We start from the raw sequence: 22,941 nt of genomic DNA on the forward strand, positions 1-22,941 counted from the left end.
CTAGTGTGTTTGAGTGCAACGGAGGTGGGCAGCTCGAGCCCATCACCTCGCACCCGGGCTGGCTCTGACCATCAGGAATAGTGTCATCTACACGAGCAGAAGTGGCAACTTCTCTTCCAAGCACCTGGCCCAGGTTTGGCAGCTGAACTTCTACAGAGCCAGGGACATCCCAAACCGCCTCCTCCTCTAGCCTGGCTGGGTGGAACGGGTCCTGCTGTTCTGGTTGAGCAGAGTTGACCTCGGATGCAACGGAGACTAGAGCGACCACAGCACCTTGGCCTTGTGCACCAGGTGCCTGGGGCTGTGGTGGGGCTGGATGAGTTGCCCAGCAGCGCTGGAAATGAGCTGCAGAGCCGTTTCCCTCCACAGTGGGGGTCACCTCAGTGCCTAGCCTCTCCCCAGCCTCCTGCGCCAGCTCCTCTGCCACACTCAAGCCACGCAGAGCATCCTTCCACCACTGCAGCTCTGCATTGTCCACGCCGAGATTCAGGAGGGTCTGGCAGGTGTTCCCATCCCCTTTGCTCTTCTCCAAGAGGGTTTTGATAACGACCGTGAGGGAGTTGCTATTCTGCTTGGCATCATCCACTCCCTCATTCTGGCTCGGTCCACTGGGCTCAGTGATGAGATCCGGCAAGGAGCACTGAGGCACATTATCAGCGTGGGAGATGTATACGGATGCATCCTGCTTCATCATGGCCCCGAGAAGAGAGCTGGGATCTACAGAGGGCTGCTTTGAGTGCAAGTTTGCTTGTGTCTGTGATTCCACCTTAGTCTGGAAGGAGTCCAGGAAGTCTGGAAGGTCATTCCCATACAGGACTGCTTCCCCTGTGGCAAAGCTGAAAGGAAGCTGCAGGTTTCTCTTCTGCAGATGTTCCTCCCCTTCTTCATTCCTTCAGGGCAGAGGGGAAAAAAAAAAAAAAAAAAAAAAGATGGAAACAGCATAGGCACCTCCTCTGGGCCAGGCAAAACCACCCTCCCAACAGCAGGACAGGAGCTCAGAGCCCTGACCTGGCTTCCCGAAGGAAAAGGCTGCTGGATTGGGTTGGCCACTGGTGATGCTGGTAGAGAACTGGGGAGCCCATGGGAAGGTCTGCACGGCACAGGAAAGGGCTGCATGCCCAGGGCTCACCCCAGGCAGGAGTGAGAGTGTCTGCAACCACCTTCTCAGAGCTGTTTTGCTTATGTCCCCCTGCTACAGGAGGGCACGTGCCGTAAAGTGCCGACTGTGCAACCCAACCACCCTTTCTTCCACACACCCCAGGCAGCCCCACGGCCACCCATCAGGCGAAGGCAGCCGGAGACCCAGCGATACTCACGACAGGGCTCGCTGCCGGGCAATGATGCAGTCGGGCTTGCCTCCTTTGTACACCAGCCAGGCGTTGGCCTGCACCCACACCCAGCTGCCCTTCTTGGTCAGCAGCCGGAAAACCGTCAGCCCGCTCTCCCCTGTCTTCATCACTGGAGCAGGGAAAGAAGAGGCACCAACGCAGTCACTCAAGAGCTGTACCGGTGCCGGGGAGCTGCAAGGGCCCCCACGAACACACCCGCCCTGATGGCCCCCCAACACTCACTTCTCACGTGGTTCTCCGCACAGTACATCATGTCAGCTGCATGCACAAACTGGTACCCGGAACCCCTCCTGCACAGCTCCGTTTCCGTGTACCCCAGGACAACCTTACTCCTGGAAACAGTGCAGACACCTACTGACACCAGGGATGGATCCCCCAATTGCACCCCACCAGCCAGACGTGATCCCTTGCCCAGCACCCAAGGGTCAGAGCGTCCCACTTTTAGTAGTGCAACTCCATCCTATGCTGAGCTGCATCCCCTCTCCCACAGAACCCCACACTGGGTTGCTGGGCTATAAAACACAGGAGCCAAGAAGTGCTGGTCCCCATTTGATCTGCTCCCCGTGTTACTGGGGGCTGCAGAAATGCCCAGCAGTGGATGGACAAAAGCAACAGGCAACTTGCTGCAGGAGCTGGGTCAGAAGTGGCCTGCTCCCACAAGCTCTGGCTTTCTGCCAGGCACCTGCAGCCATGGATTTTGCCATAAGGAAAGCAGGAGATGCCTTACCGGGAATCACAGGCCATGGGAGTGAAATCCAGCTTGTGCTTTGTCTGGAAGATCAACATCTTGGTCCGAAGCTCCAGGATGGAGAGTGGCTGGAGGGGAGTCGCAATGGCGAAGAAGGCAAGCGCAGACCTGTCTGATGCCTTTTGCTGCTGCCCGAGAAGGAATTTCAAGCGCCCCCGGAAATTCAAGGCCTTAGAGGGGATTAGAAATGTGGGTGTGAAGCAAACAGGGTGATGGGAACTGGCTGTGCTCCCACGCTTATGGGAACAGGCTGGGGGCAGAGGGGTGTCCTGCTGCAGGGCTGCATTACCAGAAATCCTGAGGAGTTATCCAGCAAGCAGCGGAAGCGGCAGGTGAAACTCCTCTCCACAAAGGAGGGTTCCTCGGGATGGAGGTGCCCGGGTCTGGACATGGTGCTGCATCCAGCCGGCAGTGGCTGGTCGACAGGAAGGGCTGGGAAACCAAAGGGAAAATGAAGCATTCTAGGCTGTGTCCCTCAAACTCATGGCCCTGCAGATTGGCTCCTGGTGAAATCTTTGACGCTCAAGCGGTCTTCACAAGACTGGTCAGACCTTACCACAGGAAATTACCAGTTTACAACAGGTTTTGGTCCCAGCTTGCCTCTCAGATGGGAGCACGACAACAAGTTGCTCCCACTGAAACAGGATTTCAAACACTGAAAACCAAGAAGGTTTGGGGGAAGTGTTCCCATCCCTCCAGCACACCTTTGCTGTTGGCCACTTTTGGTGATGGGTGGCCGTGCCAACCCCTGGGATGGTTGCAAGTCCCAGAGGGAGGCTACGGGATGCTCCTCAGTACAGGGCTGTGCTTGGCAGCTATGAACGCCTCTGGGAGGGTTTTCCAGCACTGGGTGGCCGTGCAGAAGTGACTGGCTGGTTCCCAGGGACTGTTGCTGGGGACCACCCCCACACTCACCATCAGCAGTGTGCTGGGTGCTGCCGGACGCTGGAGCCCAGTGCAGCTGGCAGCGGAAGGCGGCTCTGTCATCTGCATGGATCAGCTCGTACACGCTCTGGTAGATGAGATCCGACTGGAATGACACAAGGGAAGAAGAGCATCAACTCCTGCCCAGCCTGGCAGAGTGTCTGGAGGAGGACAGAGCAGGAGGCTTTCCTCCATGGGTACTAAAAGTGCCGTGACTGAGTATAAACAACAGGGAAAAAGCAGCCAGCTTTGTGTGCCATGTGGAGAGCAAGGACCAGGAAGCAGCTGCTTTTGGGGATGGCAGCTCGGGAAGGAGGAAAAGGGAGCAGAGAGTAAGTCTGCCTAGGGAAATCGTGGGAACAGCCCAGAGCTTGGTAGAAGCAATAGAAACAGTAGTGTCCGAGTAGTCCTGGCTGCTCAGGACTGCCAACACTGCCCATTCCCCAGTGTCCACCCCACTCCCCACACTGGCAAGGCTGAGGTTCTCCTGGTGTCACCCAGCCCTTCCAAGGATGTTTCACACTGGCTCTGGCTCCTGATCCTTAACTGCAGTTCATGGGAAACCCCAAAACTCCAGCTCCCTCCCACTGCCACATGAACTCTTTGCTCTTCATCTGCCGGGTGAAGGCTGCAGAAGCAGCATTTGCCCGAACGTCTTAACTTCCAGTGTTTTCTTGGGACTAAATTCAGACAAAGCACACACCAGAAAGGCTGTGAGTTGTCAGAGGGGAGTTTGTGGGCTACACATGGTCGCTCTGCAACTGCACCAAGATCTCTCCCACATTCCCATCCCTAGCCACCTGCAAATAGGCAGTTTTCTTTTTTCCCCCCACAGGATCAATAATACATAATAATTTCAGGTTGATCAAAACATTTTGACCAAACCAAATTAATATTTTTTTTTTTTTTCTTGCTTGTTGGCATTCACAACCCTCCAAGAGCATGATTCATCTGAAAACGGACATCAAAAATGACCCAAGGGAGCTGGGAGGGGAGGAGAAAAGAAAGCCCTGGCATGGCTATCAGCTGGGACTGTACTCATCTGCTTACAGCCAGGAAAAACCAGTACCCACCTGATGAAAGCCCAGGTAGTCCTGCACAGTAGGGGAGATGTAGACGACGTAGCCATCGCCAGTCACCGTGATAACAAATCCATTGAGTGCCTGAAAGCATAAGTTGAGCCCAGAGTTACTCTCACAAGCTTCAATCCAGCTGCCAGAAGATGAACTTGTCCACGTGTAGCTTAAGCATTTCAGGATAAGAAGGGATCCTTTTCAACAACAAGGAACCCACAAATAAAGGAAAGCACCTTGTGACCATGTACGACTTAAAACCAACTAACCAGGATAGGTTTTGTTTGGGTTTTCGGGGGTTTGGGTTTTTTGTTTTCCCCCTAGTGTTAGCTGGATATAGGTACATTCTTCTGGGGCTCTGATTTCCTCTAACAAACCTGCCTACAAATTCAATAACAAGCAGCAACAGGCAGTACAGAGGACTGCTCTAGGCCATGCAGGAGCCTGGTGGCTCCAGGAGAAGCCTAGCATCAGTCCAAGCATAATGAAACCCTCAGAAATAGAGACCAAGCTGCAGTCAGTCACTTACCCGACCTATTTATCTTCTCGTTCATTTTAAGAATGACTTCCAAATGCACTTGGGCCTTGCTTCTCACCCTGAATTTTACAGTTAGGAGGTTATACAAGATTATTTCTGCATGTCTTCTCCCCATACGTTCTCCAATCACACCCCCCCCCCCCAACCTGTCTCTTCATCCTTAGCGCCTGAGCACACCTGCAAGGAGGTAACAGCATCCTGTTCCCATCTGTGATGAAGCAGGACAACAATCCCTTCTCAACTGATTTTGATCTTGGTCCTGATAAACATCCTCAAGAGGCCTCATTGTTCTTGAAGGCCCTCACTGAACTGCCACTATAAGACACGGTATGGGTAAGTTACTCTCCTCTTGCGTAAGTTCTAGATTATAGAAGACAAAGTTTTGCGTACAAAAAAATCCCTAATGTCTATTAAAAAAAACCATCTTTGTGCCCATACCATCTGCCAACTTATCTTCCCACCTTGCACTCTGCAGTTACATGTGCATGGCCTGCAGTTAAATATATACCAAACTGGTAGCTCCTTGCTTGAAAAAGACCAGACCCACAACAAATCTGAGAAATTATTCCCAACCTACGGGAGATCACGGCTGGGGCAGTGGGAGGGGAGTTTGCACGAAGCGAATACCCAAAAAGAGAGACAGGATAAAGACCCAAGGAAGTACTGCACTACATAGTAATTCCTGCCCCCTGCTCTTATCTGCAGTAGATTTATTTGTGAATAAAAGGAGAGAAATTAGAAAAAGAACACACTAAGTGGAAGTCTGGGTTTAATAAAGATGTGGGCAGGAGTCTCAGCAGGTCTTATAAGCATCAGGCCAGGACCTGCCACAGCTTGGCCACACTGAGCTGCCCGGGGGAACCCTGGGGACATGCCGTTTGCTTGCGACAAGGCTGGAGGGGAGGGTGCAGCCGCCCACACAGCTCCTTCAGCTCCACTCGTCCTCTGCCCCCACACAAGGAGGAGGCAGGAGCAGTCCCCCAGCAGAGCTCATGCCTTTGCCCATTTACAGTGACACTGAGCCTCATGTGGGCTGGCTTTTTTTAGTAACTTGGATTATTTGGAAGGCTGCTGGATTGAGCATGTTGCCTGATACTGTACAGATCTGGCTTGCAGTGGGACCGGTCCCTTTCCTTTGTGTGCTGCAGCTCCCCGAGGGGCCCTGAGTCAGAGTTTTCTGCAAATTGCAGTATCTGATTAAAGTCCTTTTTAGAGGAAAAAACCCCCAAACCCCACATCAGGCAGCTCAGCTGGGGGATTTCTGTCACATTAACACCTCATAAGCTCACCAGATGCCTTCAACCACCCGAGGCTGCCAATGGTCTGGTGGCTCAACAAATTGTTGTCATATGGTCCAGCTCAAGCCCCCGGGGAGTGCTGGGGAACAGCTTCATCACGGGACTGGGGACTGCTCCCCTGTGCCTATCACACTTGCAGACAGCTGAGACTGCTCCCAGGAGTAAAGCCCAGAAGGGAAGCTTCACGTGGTCTAAGCTTCATCACCAAAGTCACACTGGGCTCCCAGGAGTCACCACCTCAGCAAAATCCCCCACGGGAAATACATGTCCATGTAAACCACGTGGGATGTAATCCATGTCCATGTGGGCATTTGTGTAAGGCTGTGCAGGGGTAGGGTTGAAGGCACCAAAGTCAGACTAAGGAGAGCCAGGCATCTGTCTGCTGGTGTTTGGAGAGGCGAAGGAAGGAGAAGACGACTGAAGACCCAGAAAGCACAGCCACACATGATGTCAGGAACACAGCCATGGAAAGATTAAAGGTCTTGCACTGGCTTGCCCTGCAACCCCAACGAGCAGTACGTTTTGAGTTACCATGCCCAGCTATTTATTCAGCAACCAGCCTTTTCCTGTGACCTTCCTATCCCATTTCCTTCCAGCTTACATTATAAATTGCAGCCCAAACAAATAATATTCTGGCCAGGTGATTCACCAGCTCCTTGTTCTCTGAAGTGCAGAGAGCTATTTCATTAGACACACACTGGCCTTGCTACAAATCAAAGCTCCCAACACCTACTGATTTTGTCCACCACTGTCTTTTAAGATGTGTCTTCCCCTCTTCCCACCCCTACAGACTGAATCCAGGCTTTTTCCACCCCAGGCAGGCTATGAACTCATCCTAGGGAGCTTATGCAATGCCCAGGTAGGGCAAACAGTTCCCAACACATGTTTTATCCTGCGGCTATTGTCATTCTCCTCTTGGGATTTACTACAACACAAGGAACCCACCACCTCGGAGACTAATCAGGGATGGATCCCTACACTGCTGCACGATACCCCTGCACCTCTTGGTTGGGATGGGTGAATGTTGGGTCCATGAGCTGTAGCAGGTCCCAAGGCAAAATGCCAGCTTTGGGTTCAGCGACAGCCAACGTCTGCAATGACAGCACCTGGCGCCTTTGTGAGAAGGGCACAACCCATCACCCTGAGCCCTGCTCTGCTGACGGATGCAGTTTATGGTACAGCCACTGAAGAGCAGCCAAAGGGGCAGCAAGCTGCAGTGAGGGCATGAAGGGGCTGGGGGATGGGGACCCGTCCCAGCCAGTGTCACTGGTCCCTGTCCTGGTGTGCTCAGTGCCTGCAGCAATCACAGCAAAGCAGCTCTTGGCAAGCCAGGGCCTCCTCTTCCTCCGCAGATGGGACCATGTGCTCCATAGCTGCTGTACACTTCAGACGACAGGGACCAGCCATTGTGCCCAGCAGATAACGGGAGCCAAGGGAAGATCCCAAATGACTGAGCTATGGCACGATACCTGGAGCAGCAGTTCCCCCTCAGGAAATGGCTCTCTGTCGACCTGCAGGTCCTGTCGTCTGTTCCCTCCTGAGGCATTGGGCTGGTCCAGCATGCAGACACCAGCACCTGTTGCTGCAAGTGAGAGGGCAAGAAGTCAGTGTGGAAGAAGCAAGCCAGGAGCATCTTCCTCCTTCTCCCCACCCCAGTGCTGCTCGTGCGTGGCTGCAACACGCTACCCAATGCGTGGGGACCCTCCTCAGTGGTGGCTGGAGCCACCCTTTACAGAGCCATCCCCAGCTTGCTCAATGCTTACTCTAAGAGATTATTTCCCCTTCTTCATCCCATCTCTGGGAAACTTTGCTTCTGCCAAGGTCCAAGGCAGACACACAAAGGATAGAGGGGAAGTGAGCATTTCTGGGCAGCCCAGGCTTGGAAACACCACTCAAGACAGCAGGAAGTCTTCAGGTTAGAGCCTGGTGGAGCTGAAGGTGGCTTCAAGCTGCCCCAGTGCCACCACATCTGCTTTCCTTCCCTTCAGGGCCAAAAAGACAGCGGCAAACCTTCCCAAACCATCTGCCATGCTATCAAAGCACCCATATTTTTTCTCCCTTCCAAAATAATTCCAAGCCTAAAAAAATTTCATCTGAAGCCACTGATTTGAGATATTTTGCTTTTCAAACCAACATGCAAAAGTATTTTCCCTGACAGATCTGCATTTTTGTATTAACAACCAGACGGAGGTCAAAGCGTCGCTCAGATCTGTTTACACGTGGAGCCTGGGTGACAACGAGCACTGGCCCATGTAGGCTCTGAGCAACCAGGAGCATGGGTGGAAGTCATTAGCTGAAGGCTTCACATGAGGGGAGACAGAGGAGCCACACTGTTATGGTCACACAGGTTTAAATAAAACGAGAGGATGCTCTGAACCCATTAAGCACCCACCATCCCTGGAAGTGTTCAAGGCCAGGCTGGATGAGGCTTGGAGCAACCTGGTCTAGTGGAAGGTGTCCCTGCCCATGGCAGGGGGGTTGGAACTGGATGGTCTTTAAGGTCCCTTCCAACCCAAACTGTTCTGTGACTACGAACTAGCCTCAGTCTCTATGGCTGATAGAGATGGGCTGCTTCAGCCTCCCCGAAACCTTGAGTGCTCAAGCAGCAGTTGCATCTTCTGCCTTTTCCATCCCACGCCCTCACTCACTGGAGCAAAGTCCAGCTTGTGAGCTACTCCCACAGGACATGCCCTCCCCTCTGGGTCAGGGTAGCCCATGCCACAGACCTGCACTGCCCCAGGCATAAGCTCACATTCTCATTTCTGTAGGGGACCATCCTTTGCATAGACACTTCCCAAACCAGCAAGAGGTGGATCAGCCTGGCTGTGGGACAGGAGACCTCTGGGAAAGATGAGGCTCAATGCCAGGAAAGCAGTCACAGTGCTCAGTTTGTTCATCAGTCAAGAAAAGGCATGTCACCAGGAGTTTCAAAAGGCGGGTTTGAGGCAGTCACCAAGCAAAAAACCTCCTTGCACAATTGCCAAGCGACCCCCAAGGAAAAACATCCAAAGCCCATCTGGACAATGGATATGGCTTCAATTTGTACATGACAGAGTGGAATAGTTTCAAAATGAAACATTGATCCTTTTTTAAAATTTGAATTCTTTCAAAGGGCTGACTCCTCTCTAAAGCATTGAAATGAGGCAAGCTGGCAGGAAAGTTCAAAGAGAAACCAAGTTCTTCCAAAACAAAGCTCCAAAAGGGCAGAGCGCGTTTTGAGAGGATGCACGTCCTGAGAGCACATGGTCCCCAGCTCTCTCCCAGTGTCCACCAGCAGCATCTGCAGGAAGAACAGCAACGAGCTGGGGGGAGCCACTGTGGGCTCACAGAATCCAACACAAAACACCTTTTTGCTCATTGTGTGTTTTCCAGCAAAATGATTTCTTCCAACTCTGCCCCCACCGAGAGCCCCGGGTCCCTCAGCCAGATGAGGTCACGTCTCCAAGGGCCTGGTGGCCAAGAGGAGCTGAAAATGACAGGTCTTGTCTGCTGCAAGGCAGGGAAAAAAAGCAGGTGGCAAGCCATAATAAAAGCTGGATAATTCACCCCCTGTTTAAGATATTCATTGTACTGGATCATTACATGTTGCGACGTCCCTTCTACACGAAGCAGCTAAGATCACAAAGTTAATGGGATTAAAGGAACCAGTCCAACGTATATACATGCTGAGATACACCCACTGTAAAAAGTTACTACAGATCGAAGGAAGATGCACCTTTGCTGTTTGTGCCCAGCATCTTCAGTCTCCTGCTGAGCGTCTTAGAGATTTAATGGGAAATAATGCAAGATGAAAAAGACCATGATAAAAGTGATCTGCAATTACTAGGCAAGTTCTAAGCATTTGCTGAAGCCATTTGGTGATCATTTGTATTTTCAAAGTGCTGGGAGACGGGCTATTGGTGTGTAACGGATCAGACAGGAGGGAGAAATCCAGCTCTGCCCTGAACCCCTGCTCCAGCTAGAGCACTGGAGGAGGCTCCCAGCTGCTGTTGTGAACCCCAAAGACTGCAAGGCTTTACTCCAAAGAAAGCCAGGGGAGATGTCAGCCAGAATCAGTAACATTTTCAGCATTTATGAACCTGGACGTGTCCTGTACATTCCAAGAGCATCCTTTTGGGTTGGTTCTTGCCTCCACACTGCAGAGCTTAGAAACTTCCTTGCAGAGGCAAGACCTCAAGCATGAGATAAAAAGAAAAAAGAGCAAAGGGATTTAATCTTTTTGTTTTTTGCTCATCACATTCACAAAGAAAAACACATCAATGCAGCCATGGAGGCTAACACGTCCCTTGCCTCCAGCATAAGAAGTTATTGGTAAAAAAATCCTGGGGTCAATTCTGCTGTCATGGACAGAGTTACACCAGTGCGAGATTGACAGGCTCCATCCATGGCAAGCATTTATCTTTGAACAGACCCCAGAGATGCCTGGCATCAAGAAACCAGGAGCTCCCAGCTCTTCCAGCAACACCAAGCCATGCACAAACATTTTCTCCTTGGAACCGATCCCAAACACTGTCAAAGTAGCACAAACCTTTGCCTCAGCTGTTTAATAATGGCATTGTGCCAAGCAGAGCAGGCTCATGCCATCCAAGTAAAACAGGCAAATGCTGAATCCACAGATTATAAACCTATTAGAAAGTCACCCAGGGTTTTTCTGAGGAGCAGAAACATCCACACCAACTTCTCCCACCTGCTGCTGCAAACACCCCCACATGGTCTGGCAAGATCTTGCTCAGGGAGGGACTTAAGCTTGACTCCTTTCACTGCATCAGTTACTTCAGGTCCAGACCCCTGCAGGTGTCTATTCTAGACCTCACCACCTGGGTGAGCTTAATCTAGGAAGAGGGCATGGCAGCATATCCTCTTCACCCCACAGAGCATTTTAAATCCCATCTTTCTTGCTGCTCTCACCCTTGGCAGAGCCACATCTGCAACCCCCAGCATCTGCTTCTTTTGTTACATGAACCCCAGCACAGATCTCCAGCTAGCTGGAAGTTTTCCAAGCCACAAATCCATCCAAACTTCCATGAGATCTCACTGTTTGCAGCAAGTAAAGCTCCCATCAAACCATACAAGGCCCAGAGCATCACAGCAGCACTACACACGTAGAGACAAGCTTTTCTCCTTGGCCACTTACTGTCAAAGCGACAGGAATCAGCAAAGCACTCCAGATTTACCTGGGAAGGCCATCAGACATAGGTCTGAGTAACAACCACTGGAAATTGGTTTGCAGACAGAAGCTCAGTGCAGGTCTGGTGGTGAGTTTCAGCTATTTTATACATAAGTGACAAAACCTTTAAGTGCCTTTAAGGCAGGTTTTGATAGCACTGGAGTTATCATTACTATCTACCAGCACTCAAAGGCTGGATGAGCAGAGCCTGGAAGAGACCAAGCCCTGAACCTCCACCTTGCTATGTTTTATCCATGCAAGCTTGGGCAAGATTGAAGCTTTCCTGATGCTCAAAGCAGGCTCTGACCCTGGGAGCATGGAGGTGCTTCATGTTGCCCAGGAGAAAACTGAACATAGGACTGCTCACCTACTGCAGGTCCTTGTCTGAGGTGTAGCCAACTGCACAGGTCCTTCTCCGCCAGCTGATGCTTGTCCATGGCATCTGCATGGCAGATGATTTATATTGACCTGGGCCAGCGCCACAGGTACCACGTGCCTTTTTATGTGCCTGCTGGTTACTGCAACCCTGTCCACTAGCATCGGAGGGGGGTGCTCCAGGAAAACCCAAAATTCCTGGGAAGTTATCAGCAAAACCTTCATGCTGGACCCATGCCAGTCTCTGAAGCCATCCAGGGAAGGCTGTGTGCTGGTTTTCCTGCTTCAGATGGCTAGGCAGCAGATCAAAATGGGATAACACCCCCAAGAAGAAACCAGCTGAAGACCTGTCACCTCTACAGGGCCTTCCTGAGATAGTTTCCAAACCAACAAAAGCCAGATCAGGGGCAGCAGGAGGAAATACCAGCCGATATGGACATGCCATGGAGGACCACAGGATTGTTCAGAAGCAGCATTGTCCATCTTATTTCTTATCAGTCTCTCCCCAAACATTTGAAATGATAATAGAAAAAAAACAGCCAAGAAACCCACGACCAGTAACAAAAAGCCAAACCCAGTTCGGTTCATCTCTACTCCCAGAAGCACCACCACACACCAGACTGTACAGGAGACAAAGCAGAGGAGAAAGCTAGCAAAAGGACACCAAATAGTGGGCAGCAGCTAATTCCTCCTGCCTTTCACAACAAGTGGTCTATCTCCTGCCCCAAAGACTGGAGTATCTGCTCCAAAACCAAGAGGAGACACAGCCTCAGATGGGCTTTTTGGCATAAGCTGCGTTTCCTGCAAGAACCATCTCTAGTGGTACATGGGGTTTTTACTTTTAACCTGTGACACAGCCCAGACTTGATAGAAATGCTTGAAAAGAGGAACTCATTATCAATATGGCACCAATTAAAGCTGCCTAGAGACAAGGCAAGGGGCTTGGGATGCTGGTGGAGAGAGGCAGCAGAGGACAGGGATTCTCACCAGGCAATGCCAGGCTCTTCTGCTGCAGGAGAGGAGCCTGCACAAAGCAGAAAGCAGACGACAGCAAAACTGAACTGAAAAGCACAGTGCAAGGGCTTTTGTCACCTCCCCCCTCCCCGAAAGGCCTGATGTGATACATCATAAGCAGGCTGCCGTGCCTTACCGATGACACGGGTCTTCACCAGGCAGGGCTCGAACCGAGGTCGACCTTGATGAATCGGTGGGATGATCTGAAGTCAAACAAGATGAACTTCAGGGCACACACAGGCAAAGCGGGGGGGCTGGAAATCAAAGGCACAGTGGCCAAATGGGAGTAATTGGTCTGGCAGAATGGGTCTCCAAGGCAGGGATAAGGCTGCCATCGAAGGGGAATCTATGCAATGATGCAGCTCTCAGCCTGGGAGGCACATTGTGCATGTGTCCAGTGGGAACGGCTCCTGCTTGGAGGCAAGGATCCCAGCTGGGGAGCTCAGCACAGGGGTCTCCTCCTGGGGACCGGCATCCCCAGCTGTAGAGCCCCCAAGGAACAGGTTACAAGCCTGGCATGGGGCAAAAGCTACGGGAAGCAAGTTCATTCAGTCTGGAGAGCAGAAGACATAAGGACCCTTTAAGTACAGAAAGATGCTGATGGCTTCCTGCCCTCCACGTGCTCTGCTTTCAGCAAAAAAATGAGCCCAAGGCACTGGGGGTGAAATATGTCCCTGTCTGTATATCCTGACACCCCTCCATGCCATGCCATGTCCCCCAGCCCTTGAGCACTGCTGTGTGGCATTTAAGCAACCGCTTTTGTAAGTGGGTTATGAAAGCAATCCCTGGCAGCCTTACTTGCCCTGCAGCCTGCAGCTCATGTGCTGCTGGCAGGCAGGAGACCATGGGGACTACCCCCCCAGCCACCCTCTGCACCCCTGTTTTTCCTCCTCAGCCCAGACAGGTGCTAGGTGCCACAAAGTCTGGCCTGATCAGTAAGGAGGGATGATTGCTGCCTTTCTCTGACCATCAGTAGAGAAAGCAATGCAGGTTGATGCTACGCCAGCAGAGTCTGGGACAAAAGGACCTGCCGCATCCCTGAAACATCACATCTTGCCATGACGGCATTAGGCTGCCTTCCTTCCCAGATACCCAGCCTGCCTCTCAGATAGGAAGGCAGTGAATCCTATTCCCCAGCTTTGTCCCCCAAAAAGCAGACAATGGAGGAAGAGACACCCGCTTTCAGTGCGACTTTACCTTTGAGGAGCCCAGCCCCATCCAAAGCGCATCCAATGCTGTGCATGCAGCAATCAGGTGATGTGTAGTGTGTACAAGGGATCCCTGCTCCCCAAAGCCAAGGTCTGCAGAAAAACCCTGGAGCCCCCAGCACAAGGGTTTTCACCAGCAGTAACTATCTCAGATATACCAACAACTGCTGAAAATTCAGAGGGCAATCACTGCTGTGAATAGGAGTGAGATGCTACGTGCATATCACAGAAAAATTCACCAGAAAGCTCCTGGTGCCAAGAGCAGAAGCAAAACCACAGCAACTTCCAGCCACAATCCCTCACCCACTGCAAGACGCTGTACGAGACCACTATAGCAGAGTCCCTGCAGCAGCAGGGCTGCAGAGAGGCAAACACGAGGAGATCGCTTTTCCAGGCACATCAGCTCAACTCTCCATCCTGCACAAATGAACTGGGGTCTCTGGATATGAGGCATCACCCTCCATCTCAGAAATGCTCATTAAAGAAGTGTAATAGACCCACCACAGCTGAGCCTGGCCAGGCATGCGCAGCAGTAAACCATCAACATCCAAGACCCCAACTCTGAGGAAGAAAGAGAAAAACAAGCTGATGAGATGCCAAACAGTACAAGGGCTCGTAGGAGCAGCCTTGTCCAACCTGCCATCCCCGACAAACAGAGCAGCCCTGTGCAACACCTACTACCCCTGCCTGCCCAGGAGACACACACCAGCCCACTCATCCTGGGGATTTTCAATTAAATTTAATTATAATCTGCAGTTCAAGTTAGATGAGGGAAACATGGTTGTTCAACAAGACAGACACTGTTTTACCTAGTGCTCCCTTGACCATGGGCTGGTGAGAGCGGGACACAGGAGGGGTTTTGGACATGAAGGAGGGGTGGCATGGCTGCTAACAAGAAGTAGGTGGTGGAGATTTGCAGGTCTCAGGAGCTGGGCAGGCACACAAGCTGCTCCCCTCCACCCACAGCACCATTTCTCTGTCAGACACTCCCTCCAAAATTGATGGGGCCAAGGTTCTGTGATCCTTGCACTGCTCCTGATCTCCTCCCAGCCTCTCCTGAATCACTCACCTGCCTCCTCTCACAACTCCAGGACCAAACTAGGTGGTCTCACTTTCCCAAGGATGTTGCTTTTCTGAGCCACCAAGCACCCATAACTGCCAGAAAAGGATTAAATTTGGGTGTGCAGCATCCAAAAATAAAGGGGATTCCTTCCAGGAGGACCATGGATAAGATCTGTGTCATGGCAGCAGAAGGCCTGAGGGTTAGATGTCCCATAATCACCTCTCAGCAGCCACTGCCAACTCCTCCACACTCCTGGAGACATAGCACTTTCCTCCCTTGTTTTCCAGGCTATTTTCAGGCCAGTACCTCAGCTAAAGATCCAGCACTGATGCATTAAAAGGGGTCTGATACCACCCACAAGTCATCGTCATCCCACATTCAGGAGACAACTCTCCCTCGAGAGAGTTGGCTCACAATGGGATGCGAGCCACGCAGTTGGGATTGACTTCAGAAGGTTTTCATCTCTTGCAACATGGACACTCACCCATCAAGTAGCTCTTCACCTTCAGGTATCCGACAGCAAGACGGAGGACGGAGAGCTTATCTAGCCTGGTGCACACATCTTCGTGAAAGGGCAGCAAGCCAGTCAGCTTGTTCAGCTCCTGGTTGAGCCTGTCTCTATGTCGCTTGGAGGGGTTGGACTTCACACCCTCAGGGGGTGGTGGTTTGGGGCTGGAAGAGGCAAAGGAGAATTTGATTAAGCTGGGTCTGTCCCACAGGCTCTTTCCAAACCCAGTGTTGGCTTTAGTCTACCTGTGACAATGGTAAAACATCAGGTGGATGAGGTAAGGCCATGCTCCAGCAAGCCTTCAAGGCAACAGCTGGAGGAATGGTGGCCATCCCAGCTGGTCACCTTGTGCAGCCTCAGTCATTATGTTCTCTGCTCTACGCACACTTTCTCCTATTCTTCCTCATCCCACACCCTTCCCAAGCAAGAGGTCTCTCCCTGACCATGCTCCACATGCTCACACCAGCTCCTTGAGGTGCTCAGTTATGCCTGCCCACGACCAAGTAGCTCTTGGCAATGAGCATGCTAACAAATAGCGAGAATGGAAAGTGGGAAGGTACAAAGATTTGTTTGTTTGAATTTATTTCAGTTAGCTGCTTCTAAGTTTCTGCTCAGAGACTGAATCCATTGCTCTACTTACTAATATTACAAAAAGATGCACATGCGAAAGTGCCAGCACTTGCACAGAGACACGCCATAGGGTGGTTTAGGGAACAGAACTTTGAAAACTGTAGATTTTTTAAAATTTGGGGATTTTTTCCCAGTCTTCTGATCCTTTGAGATGGGCATTTCCAACCTAAAACACCACCTGATGCCAAACTTGGGCTCCAAGACCAACCCTCAGTCTGCAGAAGGAGTAGGGTGCATAAGAGCAGCTCTTGCCTGCCTTAGGCTTATATGGAGCCCTGTCTCCATCAGCTGCTGCTATTTCACAAGCTACAGCTGAAGTTCCAGCCACAGCAGTTAGAGGTTAATTAGTGACTTTAATGAGTGTTGGCTGTCACCTTGTCTCCTTCGTTTTTTAATGCCAATTTGAATTTTCAAGCTTGAAGAAAAACTCTTCAGCCCTCCCCCTCTGTATTTGGCAAGATTGCATCCCCTAACATACAACCCATGTTGTTTTGATGTAATTTGTCTAACCACAAACTCCCTCTCTGCAGGCATCCTTGCTTCATAAAGCAGCTTCGGATAACAGGATCTGCCAGTATTTAGCAGCAATTTAAGCTCTCCCCTCTACTACCCCTCTTGAATCTCATCTGGCAGGACCGCTTGCATGTGTGACAAGAGAGGAAATGTGTATTAAATGAGACACAGCAAAGTGTTTATTGGACTTCCATTGCAGAGAGCTACCAAGGGGCAAGCGCTGCACCCAGGAACTCCCACGGACAGAGGCTTCAGAGTTCTCCGTCCTTATGGATGCTTTAGCAAAACAGCTTCCAGGTGCCCATCGCTGACAAGTCCATTCACTCTCTGCCAAGCAGCTACAAAGCTTCCTTGAGCTCTGAGCAAAGGAGCAGGGCCAGGAAAACCCCCATCACACACACTTACCAAGGGAAAGGCATTGGCTTTAGCACAACCACATTATTAGCCACCAAAGAATCTGCACAAGTGAGAATCTCACAGAAAAAGCAAAGCTTGGTCTAGGTGTCTAAAATCTTTTTAAACTCCCTGCCCTTAGGACTGTCTCCATCCACCCCACAGGGCAAAGCTCTGGCAGCCTCTACCAGCCCCAGGCACCATGCAAGGCCGTCCTAGGGAGCGCTGCTACCCAAGCACAACCCCGCGGTCCCACGAAGCAGCTCAACACCTACACAACAAGCAAGGAAAAGGCATTTTAAAGAGGTCTGAGTCCCCATCCTCTTTGCAAGAGCCCTACGGCGGCACAGGTTTACGAAATGGATGCGGTGCAAAACTCAGCATGGCCAGGCCACCAAGTTGACGGGGAAGTTGCCAAGAAAAGCTGCTGACCTTCATGTAGACAGGCCAGTGCAGAGCCATGGGCAAAGCTCTGCTCCCAGTAGGGTAAAGGCTGTGCCGCTGCTGCAGTGCTGTTTCTCCCCAACTGAACTTTGAACACAGAACCCAGAAGGAAGTTTATCACTTTTGCAAGCTGGCAAGTGCCAAGGGATATTAACTATTAACAACAGCTGAGGTTGCCTGAGCCTATGTATTGTTCTCTAATTATTTATTTTTAATAAATTAAAAACCCTGAGCGAACTGCATAGGGACTAGAGAACCCCCTAACTCCATCCTTCCCTCCCCACCTGGCTGGCTGGCTGCACATCCCACCATCCCTGCTCTGCCTGGCCTCTCCCACCAGGACCCTGCTGCAAGATCTGCCGTCACAGAGGAAAATAATCCCTTCTGATTCCCAAAGCTGACCCTGCAGCACCAGGGATCGAGGTCCCCTCTGCTCCAAAGAAACACCTTCTCCCGCATCCTTAACTGCGTGAATCTGGCCCAAACCCTCAGTCTGGCCACGCCAGCCCCACCACAGGGCTGGAATCCCTGCTCCCAGGTGAGCAGGAGAAAGGTTTGAGGCAGAGCAGCTACCCTTCACATCTTCACACTTTAAGACTCCCTAACAAACATCCAGAAGAGGCTCTGGCTCACCTTCTCACCATACATTTATGATGTTAATGCTCCCTCCTTCATCCCAGGCTTGGACTCAGCTTAACATCCCACCATATAACACTGATGATCCCTCTGCCATCCCAGGTCTGGGCTCAGCTTATCTGTCTCCCAGAAACATATATACCTTTCTCTCCTATACACCTGGTACCTTGAGGTCAGCAGGCTGATGTGACTGCAGAGCAGGTATGGGGGATGAAGGCATGGGGGTCCCAAGGTCAGGAAACTCCGGCAACACATCAGTGGGTACATTATAGAATGTTTTAGGTTGGAAAAGACCTTAAGCTCATCAAGCCCAACAGCTATTGAGCAGCATGCTAATGAATTATTGAGAACTAGGGATCTTTTAGTAAATACTGATTGCTGTACGATTGATTAACGCAGGCACTGAAACCTAAGCCAGCCTGCAGCTCAAACCAGAGGACAGCTGAGCATCTCAAGCTCCCCAGGCAGCTTCCTCACAGGAACACCACGGATGCAGGACAAACATGCTCAGGATTTTTACTTCTTCACCAGCATACCAGAACCCACAAAACATTAGCTCCAATTAACTCTAATTAAAACAGAATAGCCCAAGCACATTACTTCCCTCTATCTTTTCCTTCCCCAGTGCTGGCACCAGAGCAGTTTAACGCAGTTCCCTACAACCTGTGGGGCTCTCGCAGACCGGTTTTTCATCACTCTTCCCGGTCCCACACACTGTCCCGGCTTCCCCCACCTTCCCAGCAGCTCCCAAGCTGCCTCCCGCTGGTGTTACCGTGGGAAACACCCTCCCCGGAGCACCCACCTCTTCGGCACCGGCTTCTTCCTCTTCCTCCCGGCGTACATCCCGCCGGCAGCGCCGAGCAGGGGGAGCGGGGGGAATGTGCCCGGAGGCGGGCTTTAAGGAGGGTGGCGGCGGGGCGGCCCCGGTGCCTTCCCCGCCCCGGCCCCCCCGGGGACCTAGGATCGGCCCCCGGTGATGCCCCGGCCTGGGGAGGCCGGTCCCTGGGTCAGCATGCCCAGGGAGACACCAAATCCCGGGGAACACTGTGCCCACGGGACATCATCCCCAAGGGGCCATCGAATCCTGTGCCCACGCGATGCCATCCCCAGAGAGCCACCTAGGAAGCACCATGACCACCCGTGGGATACTGTCTTCAGAGAGCCACCGAATCCTGGGAAACACCATGCCCACAGACCACCCTGCCCAGGGAGCTACCATGCCCACGGGTCACTGTGCCCCAAAAGCCACCATACCCAGGGGTCCACCAAATCCTGGGAGTTGCCATGCCCACGGACCACCTTTTTTCCCACAAAAGATGACTACTTCAGAGCAGTTTCCAGGGATAAGGCATCCACAGCTTCTCTGGGCAACCTGTTCCAGTGCCTCACCACCCTCTCCAGGAAGAACTCCTTCCTGATATCCAATCTAAACCTCCCTGCTTTCAATTTAAACCCATTACCTTGTCCTGTCACTACCTGCCCTTGTAACAAGTACCACCTGCATCACTTCTGCAATTACCTACACTGACCATGACCTGGTCTTTTACAGCTCCATCCTCTAAGACCCCTTTGACATCCTCCCTAGGATGTGTAACCATCACCAAACGCAGGCTCCTCACTGTTCACGCTCTGTTTGAGATGTCGGTGTCAAACAAGCAGTTTTTGTCACCGATCAGGCTTGACCTCCTTGAGCTGTGGGAACAGCTCTCTTATTCCCAGGAATGATGGTCCTCGAGAGCCAGCCCATTGCTTTTCCTGGTCACCCTTCAGCATCCTGACATCCCCACAGCCTCCACTGCCAAGTTTTTCCTACCCTCTCACTGGGAAGACCCGTCTGACGTGCCAGCACATTGCAGACAGAGCTGTTAAGGATAGAAAGCCAGACCCAGGCTCATTGTATGGGTATTTTTTTTGACACGTTTGCAAATTCCAGGGATAAATTCTCGAAATGAAATGTGATCGCTTCTTGCCAAGGGGCAAAGCAAAAGCAGCTAATGGTACCAAAAATGTCCCAGGTCAGCAGAGCTGATGTCAGTTTGATGGGAAGTGTGTTAATACATTTGTTGACGACCTTCCTAGACTGTACACAGAGACCCAGTAACTTAGCCATGTTTTTTAGTACGGCAGGCAAAGATCCAGCTCAGCGCTGGAAACGGCACCCCAGTGTCTCCATGGTGTGGAGAAGGGAAGCTGTGGGAGGAAGGTGTCCCAGCTGTCAGCACCAAGGGCTGCCCAGCTCTCGGGTGTCTCGGTGGCAGACAGGACTGTGGGAAGGCAGTTTTCAGAACCCATGGGATGCACCCAGATTTGGGCAGCACACAAACGGTCTTTTGTTCAGTCAAAGCCCTCCAGCCCCTCTCTTTGCTCCCGATGCTCTCCTCTTGGACTTCTCCCCAGCTCCTACAAACCCCCAGTGCCTTTGCAAGGCAGCTCTAAGTTGCTGTCCTAGACCTACTGACAGTTTTCCTCTGGGAAAAGCCACCCAATTCACCTCTTTCCACCCACTGGGGCTGGACTTTGTGTCAGAGATGGAGCAAGACCTAGAGCAGCTCTAAACAAACAGAGTTCCTTAAGCATCTCCTGCAAGGCAGAGTCAGGCTTGGGGCACTGCACGTGTTTCTGCACTGCACCTGGAACCCTCCAGGTGTGTCTCTGAATGCAGCAGAGAGGGGTCTGTGTATTTCCCACCTGAGCTCCAGGCCCCAAAATCAGGTACTGAACAGGAGACAAAACCATACAGCTATATCTGTTTTCTCCCTGCTCACCTGCCTTGGACTGCTTATCACCCACTGTCCACAGACTCACAGATGTCCTGGTGGGGAGGCACCTCTGCCATCCAACCTCCCACCCGGAGCAGGAAAGTCATGAGGCATCAAAGTAGGTCAGCAGAAAGGTTATCACACGATCCTTTGGGTGAACAACTCAGGATGTCACAGGGCCTGTCCCTGCTTGTTCAAGGGGGCTCACCTGCAGGCAGGGAAGCTTTGAGATGCTGGTCAAGCACTCAGTGCAGGGCATAGCAGGAATTTGTACAACTGAGTGTTGAAAAAGACAGCAGCCCAGGCTGAAAAAAATAATCTCCCTGCACCAAAACTGGCCTGCTTGGACATGTCAGTTCATCTGGAGATCGGCTGCCCACTCTGCAGCCATGGGGAAGGTTGATGTCGACAACCCTGGGTCCAGATTTCACCAACTGTGACACTTGCCTGTGCGGCTCTCTCAAAGCAAAAGGCAGAAATGAGCATCTGTGGGTTTATACTAGTTCGCCTGTATCTGTCTGTCCTGCAGACATGAGGCTGGGAATAACTGATGGGTGAAGGGAGAGACGCTGGCTGTTGGGCTCTTTGAGAAAATTGCCTAAACCTGATCAGGGCAGTGTAGGGGCAATCCTTTGTCCAGCAAAAACTGGTAGAGCTGCCTTGTCCTTGATGATAGTCACCCTCTCCACCACAGGAACTTCTCACAGCCCCTTGTATGATAGCTAGGAGGGTTGAAAGTCTGTTACTGGCTTTCAGCAGGACCAGTTCCAGAGTATCTCTAGAGGTAAGTCTCAGTGTGATGGACTGAGTTCAAGGACAGTTAGGAACAGCAGAAAGGAAACCCTCTTGTCTGGTTCAGAAGCCATGGAGATGTTCAAGCTGAAAAGGAAAATAATAACATGTTTAGTATAACTGAGCAAGTAATTTGCTGTGCCTGAGACTCAGTGCTCAGCAGACCGATGGCATCTCTTTCCAGATAACTGCCAAAGAGCAACAAGAGTCGGGGGCAAGATGGGCCATGGGTGCCCTCCCTAAAGGAGCACCCAAGGGAGGTGACAGAAACATGGGCAGCCTTCAGTGACAGCACCGGGCAAGGTGAGCTAAGGAGTATGGTTCAGCCCAGGGAAGCCTAGGAGCAGCAGGAGATGGAGGCTGAACAACAGACAAGGCTGCAGTGTAGGTCCAAGGTCCATCTGGGAGACAAGACTGGGGACAAGGGTACCTGCAGCACAGGTCCAAGGTCCGTCTGTGCACAGGGAGGTTAGAAAGGGAGAGAGAGAGACACAGGCGAAGCTACAGCTTAAGACCAAGCCAAGGTGCTGGGGCTGACATTAAATGGAGCCTACAAATCCAGGAGCAGAGGGTGATGTTGGCCGGGGTCACTAAGAGCTGCTGATGCTTGCAGAGCCCTGGCAGATGGTCCACTAACATCCCTCATTGAGAGAAGTGTCTCTTAAGAAGTGCTGTGGGCCACCACAGGGCTATGTCAGGGCGACAGGGAATAAGGGCAGGGACACGACATAAGGTCTAGGAGCTGGGAAAGAAATGGGACATCATGAAGATGCCCCAGAGGCTGGATGGAGAGGGGGTGGGGGTCAATGCTGAGGAATCCCAGGGTTGGGGGAAGAGGCCCCACAGCCTCTGCCAGATGAGGCTCAGGAGAGGGCTGGAAGTGTGGCCATCTCCCCAGCAGCACCAACAAGGAGCTGCCCTGCTCATCCACAGGTGATAGAAGTCCCCTAAGAGACAACAGGCTGGGAATTATGTGACAGTTGAAACCAGGAAATAAATAGGTGAAGAAATCTGATTATGGAGGAAGAAGTTGGGCAGAGACTGGGCACAGGTTAGGGAGCAGCACTGAGCCCTGCCACGTCAGCGGAGCACGGCAAGAACTAGGTGACAGCTCAGGCTGGCCCTGGAGTGGCAGTGGATGTGCTCTGCAAGCCAGCACGAGGCAGCACTAGGCCTCCACTTGCTCCCTTTTCTGGAGGAGTTTCTTTTCCTGCAAATGAAAGAAACCCCAGCCCAGGGAGCACGGTCCTAAGTGTGTAGGGGACACGTGGTATGGGGCACAGCCATCCCTTCCCACACTGACATCTCCTTGATCCTTCCTCTTCCTCCCCATTTCCACGATCTCAAAGCTCGGCCAAGGGCTGAGCACTAGAAAGCCAGACTCCCGTTCATTCAGAGGTTTCTCTCATGTTTTCCACTCCTTCACCAATAGGGAAGGCCAGGATGGCTGGGCAGATGGATCCTTCCAGACACAAAGGAAATTTGCCTCAACACATCCCTCGCATTCCT

The 22,941-nt window shown here is 51.8% G+C and overlaps 1 protein-coding gene across 1 annotated transcript; it reads right to left on the minus strand.

Moving 5' to 3' along the window:
• Window positions 1-379: 379 nt before the first annotated feature.
• LOC104509196 (aryl hydrocarbon receptor-like) lies at window positions 380-18,724 on the minus strand (the record flags this gene model as incomplete). The annotated part of the gene is made up of 10 exons (XM_010151055.1): window positions 18,684-18,724; window positions 15,242-15,429; window positions 7,400-7,512; window positions 4,095-4,184; window positions 2,985-3,127; window positions 2,387-2,480; window positions 2,077-2,267; window positions 1,572-1,681; window positions 1,317-1,458; window positions 380-890 (listed from the first exon to the last, which is right to left on the minus strand). Coding segments are annotated over exons 1-10 (1,623 nt in total), but the record flags the coding sequence as incomplete, so codon positions are not given.
• Between the last annotated feature and the right edge of the window lie 4,217 nt (window positions 18,725-22,941).

Source organism: Eurypyga helias, unplaced genomic scaffold (assembly GCF_000690775.1).
Source record: "Eurypyga helias isolate BGI_N326 unplaced genomic scaffold, ASM69077v1 scaffold20474, whole genome shotgun sequence".
NCBI classification, from domain to species: domain Eukaryota; kingdom Metazoa; phylum Chordata; class Aves; order Eurypygiformes; family Eurypygidae; genus Eurypyga; species Eurypyga helias.